This window comes from Anabrus simplex, chromosome 3, assembly GCF_040414725.1.
Source record: "Anabrus simplex isolate iqAnaSimp1 chromosome 3, ASM4041472v1, whole genome shotgun sequence".
Lineage (NCBI taxonomy): Eukaryota > Metazoa > Arthropoda > Insecta > Orthoptera > Tettigoniidae > Anabrus > Anabrus simplex.
In genome coordinates this window covers 198,855,298-198,873,479 of record NC_090267.1, presented here as the reverse complement: position 1 = coordinate 198,873,479, position 18,182 = coordinate 198,855,298, and the positions used below count along the sequence as shown (strand labels likewise).

The following is an 18,182-nucleotide window of genomic DNA, read 5'->3' as shown; positions in this document are numbered from 1 at the left end:
CTCGAAGTCCCCACTGTACTTCACCCCTACAGGCAGTCCCCTACTTGGGCTGTCCAAACTCCTTAGACCAGGGGATGGAATTAATTTAATCACACACATTTATTATTTACAATATCCTGCACTGGTCGAATGCCCTCTAACATTTAATTTATTATCTCTGTTGTTGTTTATTCTCTTCTTGAATATCTGTACAGATTTTGGAAAAGGATCAAACACTGTGTATTGTATGTCAAATAAAAAAAGGTATGATGCAGTAACATATGATAAAGGCATCAAAAGATGTCTAAAAACAAAACAAAAACATTACACAAAACAACAAATCAATATTCAGTCCATTTTAAGGTGATATTTCATGTAAGCATAATTGTGATTTTTTAAGACCACGTGTGCGCCCTCACGTCACAAGTCTGCGCGCGTATCCTCGCGGGTTAAAAAAAATCAGTGTCCGTGAAAATGGCTGCTCCTCAAAACTAATATAATCATGTTTCGAGTCAAAATTTTCAGGCGCCCATACCGAGTGCGAGGCCATCGTTAAGGAAGTGTATGCACCTTTTACTATGTAAGAAGTAAAGCAGCAATTAGGAGAGGCTCATTGCTTTTCTGGCTTGTTTAACACTTTTAAGCCCAAATTATTTTTAAAATGAAAAGTTGATGCCATTTGTTGATTTCTTTCATTTGACACCAAACATATTATTCACTAATTTTGTCACTGCATATTCATTTAACTAAAAAAATAACGTTCTCATTTGGGGACTGTGGAATAGAAAGAAATCCTATGCTATTTTAACGTACATTTTGCAGAAAATACATGCACGTTAGTATCATATCCTAACTCTCATAATGAGGTGTGCTGCTAGTGGCTTTTTGAAAATTTAGATTCTCAATCATTTTGCTATAATTCGATTATGAATTAAATCACCTATTAATTTCACACAGTGTATATGGATACAATTAGGAGTTGGGTCGTTCATGAACTAACTAGTTCATTTGAACGACTCTTTTATTTGAACTGGTACGAGTTCGTTCAAATATTTTGAACGGGTCGTTCATGCGAGCATAGAGCATGTTAGAGGAAGAAGACCTTAGCAAGCACCATCTATTGTAAAATGTACGTATAGCTCGCGCCTCGTTCATTTGAACGTCTTCGTTCATTGAACGAAGTGCCGCGAGAGTTGTTTCCATGAAGACAGCACAAATGAACTACCTCGTTCATTTGAACGACAAAATAAGCTCGCACATAAATGGCCAATGGCATGCCGTGTTAATGATCACATGAAAGCACATCTCCTTTCACACTTCTCAACTGGCGGCGGTGCTGTGCATTGGGTACTTGTTTTCTTTTCGTGCTAGGATCTCCGAAAGACGACAATCAAATTCCAAGTTCGCAGAATGTCGTATGTAATTGCCTGCTCTGCTAGCAAATACAGTAGAGACAATACGCGACACTTCCGGATTTAGCCTTGTTAAAATGGGAGACAAGTCGCAAGTGGCGCTCCTAGTGGCTTGACCTGAAAATTCGCGCTAAATTCAAATATCACTGGAAATGTATATACGAAAATGGAGAAATAAATTATGTCTAGGAAGAAAGTGTTACTAAGATATTAACTTCAAAGTTGCTAAAGCAATTCTGGATAAATGAATGAAGAATTATTTAACAGGTTATTATTTAAAGACTGAAATTAGACATATAATCAAGATGTGAAATGGACTGCTGTGAAAGGGCTTGATCTTTCATTTATGCATTACTTTCTTAGCTTTAGAATTCCTGCCTGAACGTTCACGGCTAGATTTTTCTTTTTTCTCATTTAAAAGCATTGTATCATCATATTAAAACACTTATCAACAAAGATATCGGCACATTCCTTACACACATGATTTACTGAATTTAAATTTAAGAGCTGGACAATTTTCCTTTTAACTTGAAGCCTACTAACAGAAAGAAAATCTATAAATTTATCCTCAAAAACATTTAGACTTTCCCTATAAGCAATACTTGCCATAATGCCATTATATTAGGGTAAAGCAAATTTGCATCAAAATATTGTTTCAACAAAATATGTACAGTTCTTAAATCACCCATATTTCCTTCAGTGCTTGACAACGCATTACGGCATTCCGAACGGGGTAACTTGGAACACAACCAGCCACACTCATATGCATATGTATTTTCCTGAATTAAATCAAACCCACAGCTCACACCTACAACAACACATCGGTATTGAAGGTTAACTGCTGCACTATACAATAAAATATGCATATTACATTTTAAGCCAGTTAAAATATGGGTCGTGGAGGTCAGAAGATTATGAATCACTATAAAATTCTCTTTGTCACTGGAAGAATATATATGCAAACACAATATTACATTTTCTTGTCACGACGGAAACAGAAGAAAGACCGCACATTCTTCTCTATTTCATAGTTACTGCAGCCAAACACAGCACATACCTTTCCCCTCATGTTGAGAGGAGATATCAAGGAATGACACACGCTACTATTTAATTATGCCATCTCACTGACAACGCATAAATAACACCAAAAACTTCACACACAAATAGGCCTACACGTGCTCTTATGAGAGAATCAGTAGTTCTCAGGCCAAAGAGCTCTAATAACTGTCCCTCGATACCTCGCAGAGTGTCGCGTATTGTCACTACTGTATTTGCTGCTAACTATAACTCAGCTCATGTTTGTTCAAGTCCAGTCTTATGCAAGACTAGCAAATATACCCGTGCTTCGTTACGGTATTCTACATTGTATTCGAATATCGAAGTAAATACTGTACACGCAGTAAATAAGATTGTTTCAAAATTACATGTCTCTTAGCGTTATCTGAGAAACAGCATGGGAAGGTCCCTATACGCTCTTTCCAATGTAAAGTGTTTGTTACGGATTTGTGATGATAACGGTAGGGTCACTTGCCTACTGCCATTCACAATAGAGTTGGGAAGTTTACATTATAATTGCAGTCCCCATTGCCTACTGCGCGGTCACAATCGATTTTTGGAGTTTTCGTTACAATGGCAGCCCCCTTTCCTACTTCCAGACAGATAACAGTTGAGGAGTTTCTATTATAATGGCAGGCAACTGCCCTACTATCAGTCGAAATTGAGTTGTGCAGTTATCATTATAATGCCAGGCCCCTTTTCCTACAGCCAGCCAGCTTACTGCCAGTCACACCAAGTTAGTGAGTTTCCATCAAAATAGCAGGCCACTAACGCCAGTCACATTTAAGATGATGACATTTGTTTATAATTGCTGGCACCCTTGAATACTGCCAAACACAACCGGGTAGGGGAGTTTTACACAAAACGGCATGCCCTCTTGCCTTCTGCAAGTCAAATCGAGAAGTGAACTATTCGTTACAATGGTAGGCCTTCCTTACTAATGCCAGTTACACATTAGTTGAAGAAGGACACCATTCCTACTGCCAGTCAAAGTCGGTGTGGGGAGTACTGATTACAATAGAAGACACACCCTTTCTCTATCGCTGCAAATCGACATCAGTGATTGCCATACGAAAGTATATGCGTATTTACAATATTGCAGACCTTCATTTACAGATTAACTGCTGCCAAACGTACGTCATATCGACAAAGGATTGTACCATAAGACGCCGGATTTAGTGGCCTAAATGGCTGTTCCTATGATATCTCATCTATTCTTGGGTCAGATTGAGTTAGAAAGGTTGAACATGGTAAAGTTTTTGTAAGATTATCTCACATTGCATTACTTTTCGGATAATAATGTGACAGCTACATACGTAGCGTTTTGCTCACATATGGCTGCCGGGTGGGCCAATTTTCCTATAAGTGACTGAAAGTATGAATTACGCATGTGAAAAGTCCAAATTTACTTAACATCAATTAATAGAGAAGCGTAAAAGGGATACAGATACGTCAAAAAGTCATAAGACCAAGGTTGTAGATCATTCCAAATTGAACGGAGATTGGGCAATCCGTTATGTGATAGGACTTCCCGAAGGTGTGCGCCATCATTAAAATTGCCTCCATATTTCCGTATTCTTCGGGGATAAAAAGTGAAAAATTTAAAGATCTTGGAAGTTTTCCGTCCGTTACAGGCTAAAACGTATGATTTTGTCAAATTTCCATTTTCTTTCTCGTCTGGTAGATTATGCCGCAATCTGAATTTTGGGCGAGGAGGGTAAAAATTAGGACTTTCAGGAAACTAAACCAAAAATATGCAAATGGTCATTATTACCCCTTAAACGGGTAGCTGTGCGACAATTTCGCCAAAATAGTCAATGTAGAGGTACGCAGTCGTTATGATTTTATTTATATAGATAGATATGGAATCTGCTCCACGTACAACGACTTTTTGGGCTATGTCCGCTGGACTTAACCTGCAAAACTGACCATTCATGATATCTCCCTTATTAATCCTCCTGACGAAAAATGCACATGAAAAATGTTTCAGAGATGGAATTCCATCACGTTTGGTCGATTTCCAGTCAGTTTGATCTTGTATATATTGTAGAAGAGTAAAATCACCATTTCGGTTCCCTATAAACCACCAGTCCATTCCGGGAACATGAAATGTTATTAACCTTTAAAACCTACCTTTAGACAGGTGGATGCTAAATATAAAATTTGGTTCGAATATCTTCAGTAGTTTTCAAGTTGCAAGGAATACGCTTTACAGGCACCCGCTCTTGAGTTAAGTCCGATGGGACTTGCACCGAAAAACGCTCTGTTAATGATATCTCCCTTATTAATCCTCGTATCGAAATGATGCACATGAGAAAAAAATTAGAATTTAATTTCCATTAAGGCAGGTAGATTTCCATTAAGTTAAGCTGTGTATATTTTGTGGAACTGCAAAATCACGGTTTCGATTTCGTATAAACTCTCAGTCATTTCGGGGATTTAGAAACAATATTCGCCCTAAAACCTACCCAAGGACAGTTGGATTCTAAATATGTAGTTTGGTGGAAATATATCCAGTAGATTCTAGTATTCGCGTATATCGTAGTAATTAAGGAAGAAAATAATAGAGTTAAGAAAGTTGAAAGTAATAGAAAATGGATTATAACTGAGGACAGCCGGATAACGACAAATATGTAAATGCCAAGTGAAAGTATTGGAAAATCAAATGCCCCCCAATAAATTATGCTGGTTAATTAATTTAGTTTCGTGTGGCTATTTCTAGCCGCGTGCAGCCCTTGTAAGGCAGACCCTCCATTGAGGGCGGGCGGCATCTGCCATGTGTAGGTAACTGCGTGTTATTGTGGTGGAGAATAGTGTTATGTGTGGTGTGTGAATTGCAGGGACGTTGGGGACAGCACCAACACCCAGTCCCCGAGCCATTGGAATTAACCAATTAAAGTTAAAGTCCCCGACCCGGCCGGGAATCGAACCCGGGACCCTCTGAACCGAAGGCCAGTACGCTGACCATTCAGCCAACGAGTCGGACAATTATGCTGGTGTGAGTTATGGATATAATAAAGCGGTAACAATGGAGAAATTTAGGCGCAGTGATTCTTAGGTAAACAGATTTGAAGATGACTAATGGTGTTATTACTTAATCTATTCGATTTCGGTTATCACCTCCAACGATATTCCGCCAATATCCCGCAGATAGGCCGATTGATGCCTCTCTTGCCTTCTACCCAAGGAACAACCACGAATTTAAAAGAGTGATGAGAAAAATGGCAATACGTTACATCCCTGCTGGCATTCACTCAGAGACGTTGCCATGGTAACCTGTAGGTTCGTTGTCGGTCTGTCGGTCACTCAATGCAGAGCATGATAACCGCAGAAAATAGTAAATATCTCCGTAATGTGAAGAGTAAGGTAAATTATGAACATAACGAAAGTTTAAAGTTAAAAACTTCATGATTGTTCCGTATTGAATAGAGAAATAAGAAGATGTACAATATTATAGGGAAGGATCCACCTTTCAATACTCCGTAGTAAAAAGTAGTTACAACCTGTTTATTGGGACCGGTTTCAACACATTTCAAGTGTCATCATCAGCCAATCTTCGCTAATTGGCTGATGATGACACTTGAAATGTGTTGAAACCGGTCCCAATAAACAGGTTGTAACTACTTTTTACTACGGAGTATTGAAAGGTGGATCCTTCCCTATAATATTGTACATCTTCTTATAACGAAAGTTGTTTATAATGAAGAGATGTTTCACGTACCGTCCACGGAGTTTACAGAAAATCAATAGTATAAGAGAAAATGGAGGAAAACCGTTCTAATTTTTCTATAAACCCCCGTCTATTCAAAGATTTTAAAATGATATGCATATCGAAACCTTCTCCGGGATGAGTATACTCTAAGTATGAAGTTTGGTTGAGATCTATCCAGCCGTTTCGACGTGATCTTGGAAGAGACAAACAGAGACGAAAAATAAAAACCATCGATTCGGTCTTCAGTTGACCTAAAACGGAAAAATATCTGAAAAATTGGCAAAACAAAGGAAATTACAGACAGCGGACACCCTACAACTTTATTTATATAGATACGGTCCACACTCCACAATACACACAATGGGCTGATATTGTCGCTGGTTAACATCTTAAAACATTGCGAAAAAAATAGAAATGTGTTTACAGTCTGGATCTTACGTACTGTAAGCGTTGTGGGAATTATACACGGGCACTGGTAAATAAATACGTTGTCTACACACAAAATAATCAATGTCATCAACATGAGGCACAACGAAATCACACGCACTTGGAGCGGAGTAGCAAAATCATGTTATCACATGGTAACCGACACGAGACTACGGTACTGTATTCAGTACGCAGAGGTTATCTTAAGATGAGTGTATTGGCGTAAAAGAATAATCAACTAAAAATAACAACATATCGTCGTTGCCGGGACAAAACCCCCTATGTGTTAATATGTTTGGAGATATACTGACCCGCAGCACACACGTTATGAAGAGCGAGAATGCCTTGACAACTGTCACACAATATTGCACCTTAGATGACAGAACCTTACCGGCCAAAGTTCTAAGCTAAAATATTTCTCATAGGAGGTTTTGTCGCGGCAACGACGATATGTTAAAATTGTTCATACAACATAGAAAACGCTCATTAATTTTAAGGTGCCCAAATACGACAGCCTCTTGTCAGAAGATTCTATCCTGCGGGATAGAATTGCGGCACCTAGACGTTCATGGAAACCATAACAATAAATGGGGGCCGTTAAACAGTTCAGATATTACTGTTCTGAAATAATAGCTGCTCAACCCTTTTTGCTGTGAGACGATTCCTATTCTCAGTCACTAACTGTCCTGTCCCATGTATAATGATGTCTAAAATGAGATGACCGCATGTAGTAGTGGTTAAAATTAGGTGGTGATCGACAGAAAACTATAAAAGTTCATATCGGTAATTTCAATCATTACAATGTAATATTAATGGAAATATTAAGGAAATTAGATTTTACACACCAATAGAGCATATCAAAAGTTAACGGGCTTCTGATAAATTCACCTGCTTACATCCTACCGTCAGTGGGTAGGGCCTGGCACATCCTACTCTGATTAGTGTAGTGTCAGGCATAAGGAAAAACACTGGTTTTATAGAGCAAACACTTGAAAAGTCTTATATCTAGCAATGTACTGTAATATTAGTTATTCAGGAACATTCCTTATTAACAGGACGTTTCCAAGGATTCGTCTTCCCCAACTCTTTAACAGCTAAAAAGGACAATTATCATCTAATAGAAATGTTTTCCCATGGATACAAACGGTAAATATCTTCATCCCTTTGAAACCCAAACAGCTGATTCATACGCCCTCGAACCGCCAAGTTTTAAATAAATAGCGTAAGAGCTGGGGTGCGGTCGAAGACAATATGGTTTGTCGTTCATATTAAGGGAGGACGAAGGCTTAAGCAAGCACCATCTATTGTAAAATATACGTACTAGCCCGCGCCGCTATGCTGTTGCTAAGATGCTCATAATAAACTACTTTGTTCATTTGAACGACATCGTTCATTGAACGAAGTGCCGCGAGAGTTGTTTCCATGAGGACAGCACAAATGAACTACCTCGTTCATTTGAACGACAAATAAGCTTGCACACGAATGGCCAATGGCATGCCGTGTTAATGGTCACGTGACAGCATATCTCTCACACTTCTCAACCGGGGGAGGAGTTATACAAAATTAGAAAGTTTATCTGTCCCTCCATCTCTCGTAGATACCACTTCTTCACATAGGCAGACTGGCGGTGGCATTGTGTACTTGTTTTCTGTTCGTTCATTTGAACGAAGTGCCGCGAGGGCTGTTTCTATGACATCACCTCGTGAACTACTTCGTTCATTTGAACTAGTTCATTTGAACAACTCTAGGCTATGAAGTGTATCTAATGAACTAGTTCAAGCAAATGAATTAACTGGACCCATCCCTAGATACAATGTAACCATTGAGTTACAAAAATTCCTCCTCATCAATCATTATTATTATTATTATTCTTTGTCGTTTAGGCTTACTGAGGACCACGGGGCTCGTATCTACTCTTGGGTAAAGTTGTTGCTTTCTTCTTCTTCTTCTTCTTCCAATACTCCTTCATTTGCTGACTATGAGCCAGCTTTGTCTCCTCGGTCCACTTAGTTCCTGTAGTCTTCTTACTTGTAAGGGACGTTGGGAAAACTCCGTGTCGGATGGCTTGACGGAATAGTAGTCGGTCATGAGTTTGTCCCGGTGGTATATCTAGTTGTTCCATATCTGACTTAATTGACGTGATCCATTTGTTCTTAGAAGCTTTGCCTCTTCCTGTTACTGTGAATATCCTGTTGGTGAGTCTTTTGGAATCCAGACGGGCCAAGTGTCCATAAAAGGTCACGCGCCTTTTCCTTATAGAGGTGACGATGTCCTCCTGGTGTTCATACAGTTCATAATTATGGTGGATTCTGTAAGTGCCTCCTTCCTCTCTGATTGGTCCTAATATCTTCCTCAGGTTCTTCCTCTCTTTTAACTCCAGCTTTCTGAGTGGGCCCTTCCTAGCCATTACAAGGTACTGAGAAGCATACAGAACAGATGGTTTGACTACCGAGTTGTAGTGTTTGAGTTTGAGGTTCTTGGAGAGGCACTTAGATGAATAGATACTACGACACGAGTGATAAGCCCTTTCAAACTTGGTACATCTGGCATCTATGGCTGGGTTCTCCATTCACTACAGTAATTTGTATAAACAAGCAAGTCTCAAAACAATGTTCAAAGATTATAGTCTACCTTTCACGGTAAGACATGAAGACCATAAATAGACTTGTCTCCACACTCAGTAACCTAAACAACAATGGACAGTAGAGAGGACTTGAATACATCTGTTTATTCAGCACTACTCATGCTAAAATACATAAAACAAACAAACCCCATGGCAGTACAGCCCTGAAGGATCTTGGACTACCAAGCGACCCCTACTCAGCCTCAAAGCCTGCAGATTATGAGGTGACGAATGGTCCGTGCGACGAATCCTCTCGGATGTTATTCTTGGTTTTCTTAACCGGTGTGGCCATCTCACTGTCAGATAGCTCCTCAAATTTAATCACGTAGGCAGAGTAAGCCTCAAACCAACCTTCAGGTCTAGGTAAAAATTCCTGACCTTGCCGGAAATCAAACAGGGGCCCTCTGATTGAGAGGCAGGCATACTACCCCTAGACCTTGGCGTCAGTGCTAAAATACATGACAATGAAAATTCTCGCAAGTCGATCATGTAAGTCTACTACCGGCTCTTTTGATGATGATGCATGTTGTTTTAAGGGGCCTAACATCAAAGGTTATCGGCCCCACTTTTACTTTCACATGACGTTATATCTTGATCATAACGGTGGGACAAATGCATGGAATCCAAACTATAGTATAGGCATGGTTCGATACCACATCCCAGAATGTAGAATACCTAATCACTTGTCCAAAGTCATACTATAAATGTCATCAATTCTTACCTGTGGTAATGGGTTAGTTGATGGTTTTAAATGTAATCCTGTGATCGGTACCACATTGGGCAGTAGTGGGCGAGGATAATCCAAGGTCCAGTGGTTGTAGACGAGAAGAAGACTCTTATTTCTCTCAGTCTCAACTACTGGGGGAGGTGCTGAGCCGAAGTGCTTCCTCATGACCTTTTCTTGAGCTGGCATCATTTCGTAGATCCAGAAATAGTTTATCCATAATTTAAAATAAGTGCTGTACATTCTCTCCCAAAAATTCATGTGGTCCGAGAATGGGTTAGACCAGTCAGGACTGTACGCTGGATGATCAGGATTTCCAATCGCCCACAGGGTAGGACTATTAGATCCCAATGTGACGATACTGACGAGGGGAGGGGACCCCACTTTGTGATAAAGACCATAGAAACACTGGAATGCATGAGGCTCGTAAATCACCATATCAAATGTCTCGTTGTTGGTCCTGTAAGAGATAAAAGTTTACTTAAATTTTTAAGTCTGTTGTGTAGTTAAGAAAGGGAATATTTAAATGTTTTCAAAGAGTTGTAAGGATGTAAAGAAGAGGGCATAAAAGTCTCTGGCGAGACTCCAACTAGAGTTTGGTTGCAGTGTATGGGACCCACGCCAGGATCACTAGATTCAAGAACCGGAAAAACTCCAAAGAAAAGCAGCTCAATTTTTTCTGGGTGATTTCTGACAAAAAAGTAGCATTACAAAAATGTTGCAAAGTTTGGGCTGGGAAGACTTGGGAGAAAGGAGACGAGCTGCTCTGTTAAATAGTATGTTGCGTGTAATAAACGTCGTGGTTGGTCCGTATTCAAAATTGTATATTAATTTGAAACTATTAAGTTTATTGGAGTGGTCAACTTATTCAATACAATACATTCGTGAGAGTGTTTTTTAACTTAAGCATGACACTTAAATTGGGACATGTTTCGTCCTTGTTGTAGGCATCGTCAGCCTATCTCTCAGCCTCAAAATCAATTGTCATCGGGATCCCGATACATTCGTATTAAACACTCTTATAACTAAAATAGTAGTATGAGTTAAAAATGTAATATGACAGTCCTTTACTGACAAGTAAACAAGATTTAATGGAGTTCTTGAAAAAGTCTTTGAAATAATTCTTAAAATATCTGGTGTTGGCACCTATTAAAATAATTATCCTATGGTTAGGCACACTCTGTCTTATGAAACAATGTTTGACGTTTAAAGAATACATTAACACTTGATACAAAATAAACACCACGTTAAGACACTATGTACAATATATTAACACTTGATATAAAATATAAATACCATGTTCAGACATTATGTACAGTCACAGGATCAAGATTTAAGTGGAAGTTGTCTGAACGCTAATTACAAGATTTGATGTCTGATAACATCTATTAATCGTACTCGAAGGATATCATAAAACCTCTTGATGTTACTATAGTCCTAGTCGTATTTTTCTAAGTTGAAGTCTTCTTTACAAAAGGCACATCAGCAGATTGTGGAATTGAAACAGCTGTGAGTTATATTGTAGCCAAGCCCTTGGTTCATGCTATTTAAGAAAACGGGCTATTGTTGACTGGCGATCTAATTTGTACGCTGTAATGTTTCAGAGAATAAGCGAATAATAAGGATAGGTAGATCAACGATAGTTATGTGTTCGAGGTGAGGTATCGGCCACTGTCTTGATGTTGGTGGAATGGGAGACTCACGAAGTACTAACTTTTTTGACGAAAGAATTATATCCACTGAGGAAATGAAGTTGTTAGAATGTCTCCTTGTGTTGTATGTGACAAGATCGTGTCATTCTTGTCGCCAGCTCGACTGACAGTTACTGCTCTCGTACTTCGTGTGTTGTAGACACTAACAACTACATTTCCTCAGTAGATATCATTCGTCCGTCTAAAACTTAGTATTTCGTGAGTTTCCCATTCGACCAACATCAAGACAGGGGCCGACATCACACCTCGAAAACATATAACTATCGTTGATCTACCCATCCTTATTATTCGCTTATTCTCTGAACCAGCGTACAAATTAGATCGCCAGTCAACAACAGCCCGTTTTTTAAAATAGCATGAACCAAGGGCTTGGCTACAATATAACTCACACCTGTTTCAATTCCACAATCTGTTGATGTGTCTTTCGTAAAGAAGACTTCAACTAAGAAAACTACAACTACGACTATAGTAACATCAAGAGGTTTTATGATATCCTTCGAGTACGATTAATAGATGTTATCAGACATCAAACATTTCAATTAGCGTTCAGGCAACATTCACTTAAATCTTTATCCTGTGACTGTACATAGTGTGTTAACATGGTGTTTATATCTTATATAAAATCTTATGTATTGTACATAGTGTCTTATCTATTATCTATCAAACTTTAAACTCAGAAGGAAAGGAAAGAAATAAAATTTCACAATTTCAAAAAAAAAATGCATTGATCTTTTCTCTGTCCACAAATTCACCCCGGCACCTTCTTAAACCTCTATAAACCTTGGAAAGTCCGTCTGTATTTCTTGACAGGAGGCCATGCAAATACAGCAGGCAACTTATTGCCTGTTATTTGGAAATACCAATCAAACATGCCATGATCGAGATGTACTTTCATGTAGCTAGGGAACTCATTGCCTGTTATTGTGTAATAAATGTGTTCAGTTTAATAGGTTATGAGGTGCATGAACTATTCAAGTAAATATTGGTATACATTTTCATTACAATTGTTTGCTCTTTCCTTCATCATAGAAATTTTTCTTTCAACGATAGAATTCTTTCATCATGCTATTTTACAGGGTAGCTATCTTTTCTATCTCTGGTCGAATGTCCGGGGATCAACACGTAAAGGCACGGCGGGGTAATTCATTTGCCGAGGGCTATATTGCTTCATGCCTGGCTAATATGATCAAATGCAGTAACGATTAAGCCTTAAGTCTCGTATCTTCAAAGCAATAGTTTGGTTTAATATCTGTGGTATTGATGGGAGGCTATACTCATTGTGTTAGCTTTTAAATAGCGTAGTTTCTGCATGAATTCAAGAAAGTTTAATGAGTTATACTGTAGAACAGCTTGTATTCATTGTGTTGTGCTATGCAAAGCAGTATTCTGTTCGAGTGCCACTTTCGATTCATTTGCAAATATTCTGCCATCCTCCCTCCCCATAGGAATACGATACGAAATTTAATGAAAACAAACAGGAGACGAATGTTTTTACAGAGGAAATTCTTGATGAAATAGGAGCTCTCTTAGGAAGAACTTCAACAAAGTCCCTGTCGAGTCTCGCCGTTCAAGCTAATATGTCATTATCTTCTGCCCACAGAGTAACAAAACGGTTAACGGCCAAGCCTTATAAACATTTAAGAAAACTAGACAGCATACGTTACTGTAACTGCTTTGATAAGTAAATTTTTAGGGGATCCGCTATCTGTAATGTCATTTATTTCGCCATACTTTGATATATTTATCCGTTTTGGATCAGCTCAATATCGTATTAGTAGTTTTTAGGTTTCGTGTTTCTTTGTCTGTTTGTTTCACCATCATGGGTAAACGGCTGAATAGATCTCGACCAAACCTTCATGTTTAGAATCTACTCATCCAGGAGCAGGTTTCGATATGAATATCATTTAAGAATCACTGAACACACTGGGGGTTTATAGGAAGACCTGAATATTTTTTTTCACTTTTTACTTACACTACTGATTATATCTCGACCAAAATTCAAATTTAGAATCTACTCACTCAGAAACAGGTTTTGATATGCATATAATTTAAAATCACTGAATGGAATGGGGGTCTATAGGAAGATTAGAAGAGTTTTTTTTTTTTTCAAATTTTCTCTTACACTAATTATGATATCTCGACCAAACTTCATATTTAGAGTTTACTCATCGAGGAACAGGTTTGATATGCTGAATTACTGAATAGACTGGGGGTTTATAGGAAGATCACAGGAGTTTTTGAACACTATCAATTATATATCGGCAAAACTACATATTTAGAGTCTACTCATAGAGAAGTAGGTTTTTTATGCACATCATTTAATAATCACGGAATATACTGGGGGTTTGTAGGGAAAGTAGAAGTTTTTATCAATTTTCTCTTACACTATTGATAATATTTCTACCAAACTTCATATTTATAGCCTACACATCCAGGAACAGGTCTCTATATGCATATCATAAAAAAATCAGCCAATATAATGGAGATTTATAGGGAGATCAGAAGAGTTTTTTTAAGTTTTCTCTTTTCGTCATGTGCATAATTTCGCTTATTCTTCAAATGACGGAGAAAGTTATTATTTTTTATGGGCATCATGCTCTGCAGCCAGTAACGGTCAGCCTCGCAGACACACGGTTATTTGAAGGATCCATCACAGGAAAAATTCAGAGGATGCATGATATTTCACTCAGCTTGAAAATTAAACCCACCTAATGTAACTGAACACTGAGGAAACATGAGATAGACTTTTCCCTTTGGTGCCTGTTTCCTAAAAGTGGAAAACTGCTGGACTTATTTCAACCAAACTACGTATTTGGAATCTACTCACTCAGGATTGTGTTATTAGGTGCATATGATGCCATGTTAATCACATGGAGTTAGTATTTAGAGGAAGATTATATTGTTGTTAACATTATGTATGTCAAGAGACTGTATATAACAATCGTTTAAGAATAAGTTATTTCCGTTATGCAATATACGTATTTATCGTACGACGAATAATGACGCACATGATTACGAAAAATTGGATGTTTAGTCTTAGTCCCGAGGGACAGGACATGCATATCACTTCAAGGTGGCTAATGGGAAAACATTATAGAGCCATTTTACCCTTTTTGACATATCAGATATTAAGGGAGGTCTTGTGGTAGCCAGTGATTGATTCGAGAAGTAATAAACTCCTTGGCTAGTGTTGTTTGTACCGTATTTTCTAAGAGTTTTATATTCTGTTACTCTTTTGCTCTAACCTAGCCAACATCTGGTAGCGGTCTTTGTACTATGTCGTTATAGTAATAAATATTGTATATTTAGAAACCAAAAACTACATCTGGTGAACACGACGTGATCGAACAACGGTAACGTCAGTACATAATCAATTACAACGGCCGCAATTGTATTCACACATGTCCAATCCAACCGTAAGCAACGGAACGAGGGCCGGCGTAGAAGTTTCGCGGGTAGCGTTAAAAATACCACCGTTTTGGTGGTATGCACCACATAACACAATCCTGAGTGAGTAGTTTCCAAATACGTAGTTTGGTTGAAAGTTGAATTCCAGTTTGTCACCGCAAACATAACAAAAGAGGTAACCAAATATCATTATATCTTAGGATCTCTCGACAGTGAAATTGCACTATTAATATCCAACTACATAACCAAACCTTTATCGACTACACCGTATATTGACTTGAAAACACATCTTATCGCAGAATTCGAAGAGACAGAGACCCGCAAGGCAAAAAAGTTACTTACGGAATTATTAGGAGACAAAAATGCAGCCTTTCTGCTGCACAACGTGGCACCTGCACCACCCAAGTCCTCAACGCCAGTGCAACCCAGCTCTATGATCAACCCTGGAAATAGCCATCAATCCAGCAAGCGGATTACACGCTCTGGTCGCACAGTGCGCTTCCCAACTAGATTTATCCACGTTGTCACTAGGGAGAGAGTAGTACCGTATGTGGCGGCCAGTGATTGATTCATGAATATTAAACTCCTTAACTAGTGTTGTTTGTTCAATATTTTCTCCAAGTTTTATATCCTATTACTCCTTTTCTCTAACCTAGACAACATCTGGTATCGATATTTGTAGTATGTAGTTATGGTAATAAATAGTGTATATTTAAAAAATTAAAAACTAAGAAACTACAGTATTATCAACGTCAGAGCGCCACGCCAATGGTCAGAGATACAATATGCAACCTGGGAAACATGGAGAATTTCGCAACTTCTGACCAATCATGCAACAAATTCGGAAATCGTCCTCATTCTCTTTCTCGACTTCGTTCAGCTTCATCATATTTCACGTCACTGCCACGCTCTTTCGTAGCAAAATATCATTTTTAACACGTCTCATTAAACGTGTGAATAGAGCCATGTTAATTCTCATGAATTCCAGAAAGAAACATGCAATCCACTGAGCATTCCCCTTAGAAGAAGGGGTACAATTGCTGGTAAAATCATAAAGCTTAAAGTATAACCAGCATGGTTTGCACGGATATTAAATGATCTCAATGAAGCAAACGTTGACATTAAGGATAAACATAATAGGAAGTTATTTAGGGACAAACTTCAAATGTGATCTTCAGGGATGAACAAGAAAGAAAAAGAAAGCATCCACATAACATAGAATAGCTCCGGAAAAGGTCAGAACGAATAAAACAGATGTGGGCGTAGAGGAAGAAGGTCCATAGCAAGAATTGAACGATTGATTTAAAGTGCTCTCTAAAAGTGCTATTTAACAACATAAATAATAATAATAATAATAATAATAATAATAATAATAATAATAATAATAATAATAATAATAGTAATAATAATAAAATGATGCTTGTGACAAATTATATATTTACCTGATAAAGTCTTGGACAGACTTTGATGACAATTGTTTATCGCATAGCTCGACGGTATACATGGACACAGTATACATGTATTCTTTTCCGGACATGGCTGACATACTTGCGAAGTCGAAGCGTGAGCGGAAAAGCTCATAGGAATGTGATATATCGACATCGGTGTAATTTGTGAGAGGAACCTGGAAAACGCATCCAAATATGTAAATAGAAATACAAACGTAAGTACATACATACATACATACATACATACATACATACATACATACAGGGCAGAAACCCAGTGGGGCTTAGAGCGTTTAACTAGTGATGGGCAGTCTGAGACGAGGTCTCGAGATTTCTCGAGACTGGAGGCACTATTTCTTGCGAGAAATTTCGAGAGATTTCGAGAGTGTTGTCTCCACATTGTGTGGCATGCAGCGTGTCGTAGGCCTACAGGTAGTCGGACGTGAAGTTGTTCGTGCCGAGTATGCGAATAGCCAATCACGGGCCTTCCCCATTCCTTAAATACGTGTCAACAAGCGACTAGGGCGTTCATTTCTTTTTCATTTCTGGCGAGGTCTATTTGGACACAGTATAACACAATTGCATAAAAGATACGCTTTCTGGCATTTTATACAGCGGTAAGTACACGAATGAGAATAAGTACAGAAACTGACGGCTACTGTAAATACTCCTACCTGGATACTAGAGGCGTGCTTTATTCGAACTCGAGACGGGGCAAGATGCGCCTTGCTGCATATGCAACCACCGTTACGCATGAGTGGAACGTGTAATCTAAGATGCGTTAGTATGCTACAATTCTTTCGATAGGTAAGTGTACATCGTTATCAGACCCTACATTCAGTAGCATATGACCACTGCTTGTGTTCACCAATATTTTGGTAACAAAGGAAATAATTCCTTTCGTCGCCATAAGACCTACCTGTGTCGGTGCGACGTAAAGCCACTAGCAAAAAAAAAAAATCCTTACAGTGTTATAGAACATTAGCATCATAATTACGTACTTCGGTATATGACGGTGCAATGTGTAATTGTGTCTAATTGTACGCGACAACTTGAAGACGATGTCCGAAACCCAACGTAAGTCGTGGAAATAGGCTATTTTGAATAGATGGTCCATAGCACAGTCCGCTGCGTTGTTTGTTCAAAAGAAGTAAAATCCGTCGAGAGAAATACTTCTGTGATGATCCGGCACTGAAAAACACACAATATCAATGAAGGAGAATCGTCGCAGAACACCTCCGGCTCGGTCCGCATCACAAGAAACTACACTGGCGACAACAATTGCGAGATATCCAGGTGAGTGTACAGTCTGTTTAGAGTTATTCACACATTGTAAGGGTTATTAAGCTAAGATGTCCACCTGAAATTACTCGTGAACCGCTTAAGATATTAACATTCTCTTTTCACTTTCGTTAATGGTATGAAACTTTTAGATTTTCGACAAATGTATCGGCACACACGTTTCCACGTAAAAACTGCTGATGATATACTATCAAGCTTACACTTGTAGTTATCGGAACATCGCACAGCTTGCAGCACAGGAAAATCAGTCTCGAGAATGTTGCCCATCATCCCTGTCGAAAGAATTGGTGCAAATTCGGGCATTTTAGGTTACACGTCTCACTCATGTGTAATGGATGTTGTGTATGCAGCAAAGCACATCTTTCGCTGCCTCTAGTTCG

General features: G+C 38.6%; 1 protein-coding gene across 1 annotated transcript in view; it reads right to left on the bottom strand.

Annotated features, from left to right (window-relative positions):
• Positions 1-229: 229 nt before the first annotated feature.
• LOC137498948 (UDP-glucosyltransferase 2-like) overlaps positions 230-18,182 on the bottom strand; it is a 50,517-nt gene continuing 32,564 nt past the window's right edge. The window contains exons 3-5 of the mRNA XM_068226829.1: positions 16,495-16,676; positions 9,930-10,392; positions 230-283 (exon numbers count right to left, since the gene is read on the bottom strand). Of these exons, the coding sequence (XP_068082930.1) occupies positions 230-283; positions 9,930-10,392; positions 16,495-16,676 (699 nt within the window). The remainder of the gene's footprint in view (positions 284-9,929; positions 10,393-16,494; positions 16,677-18,182) is intronic.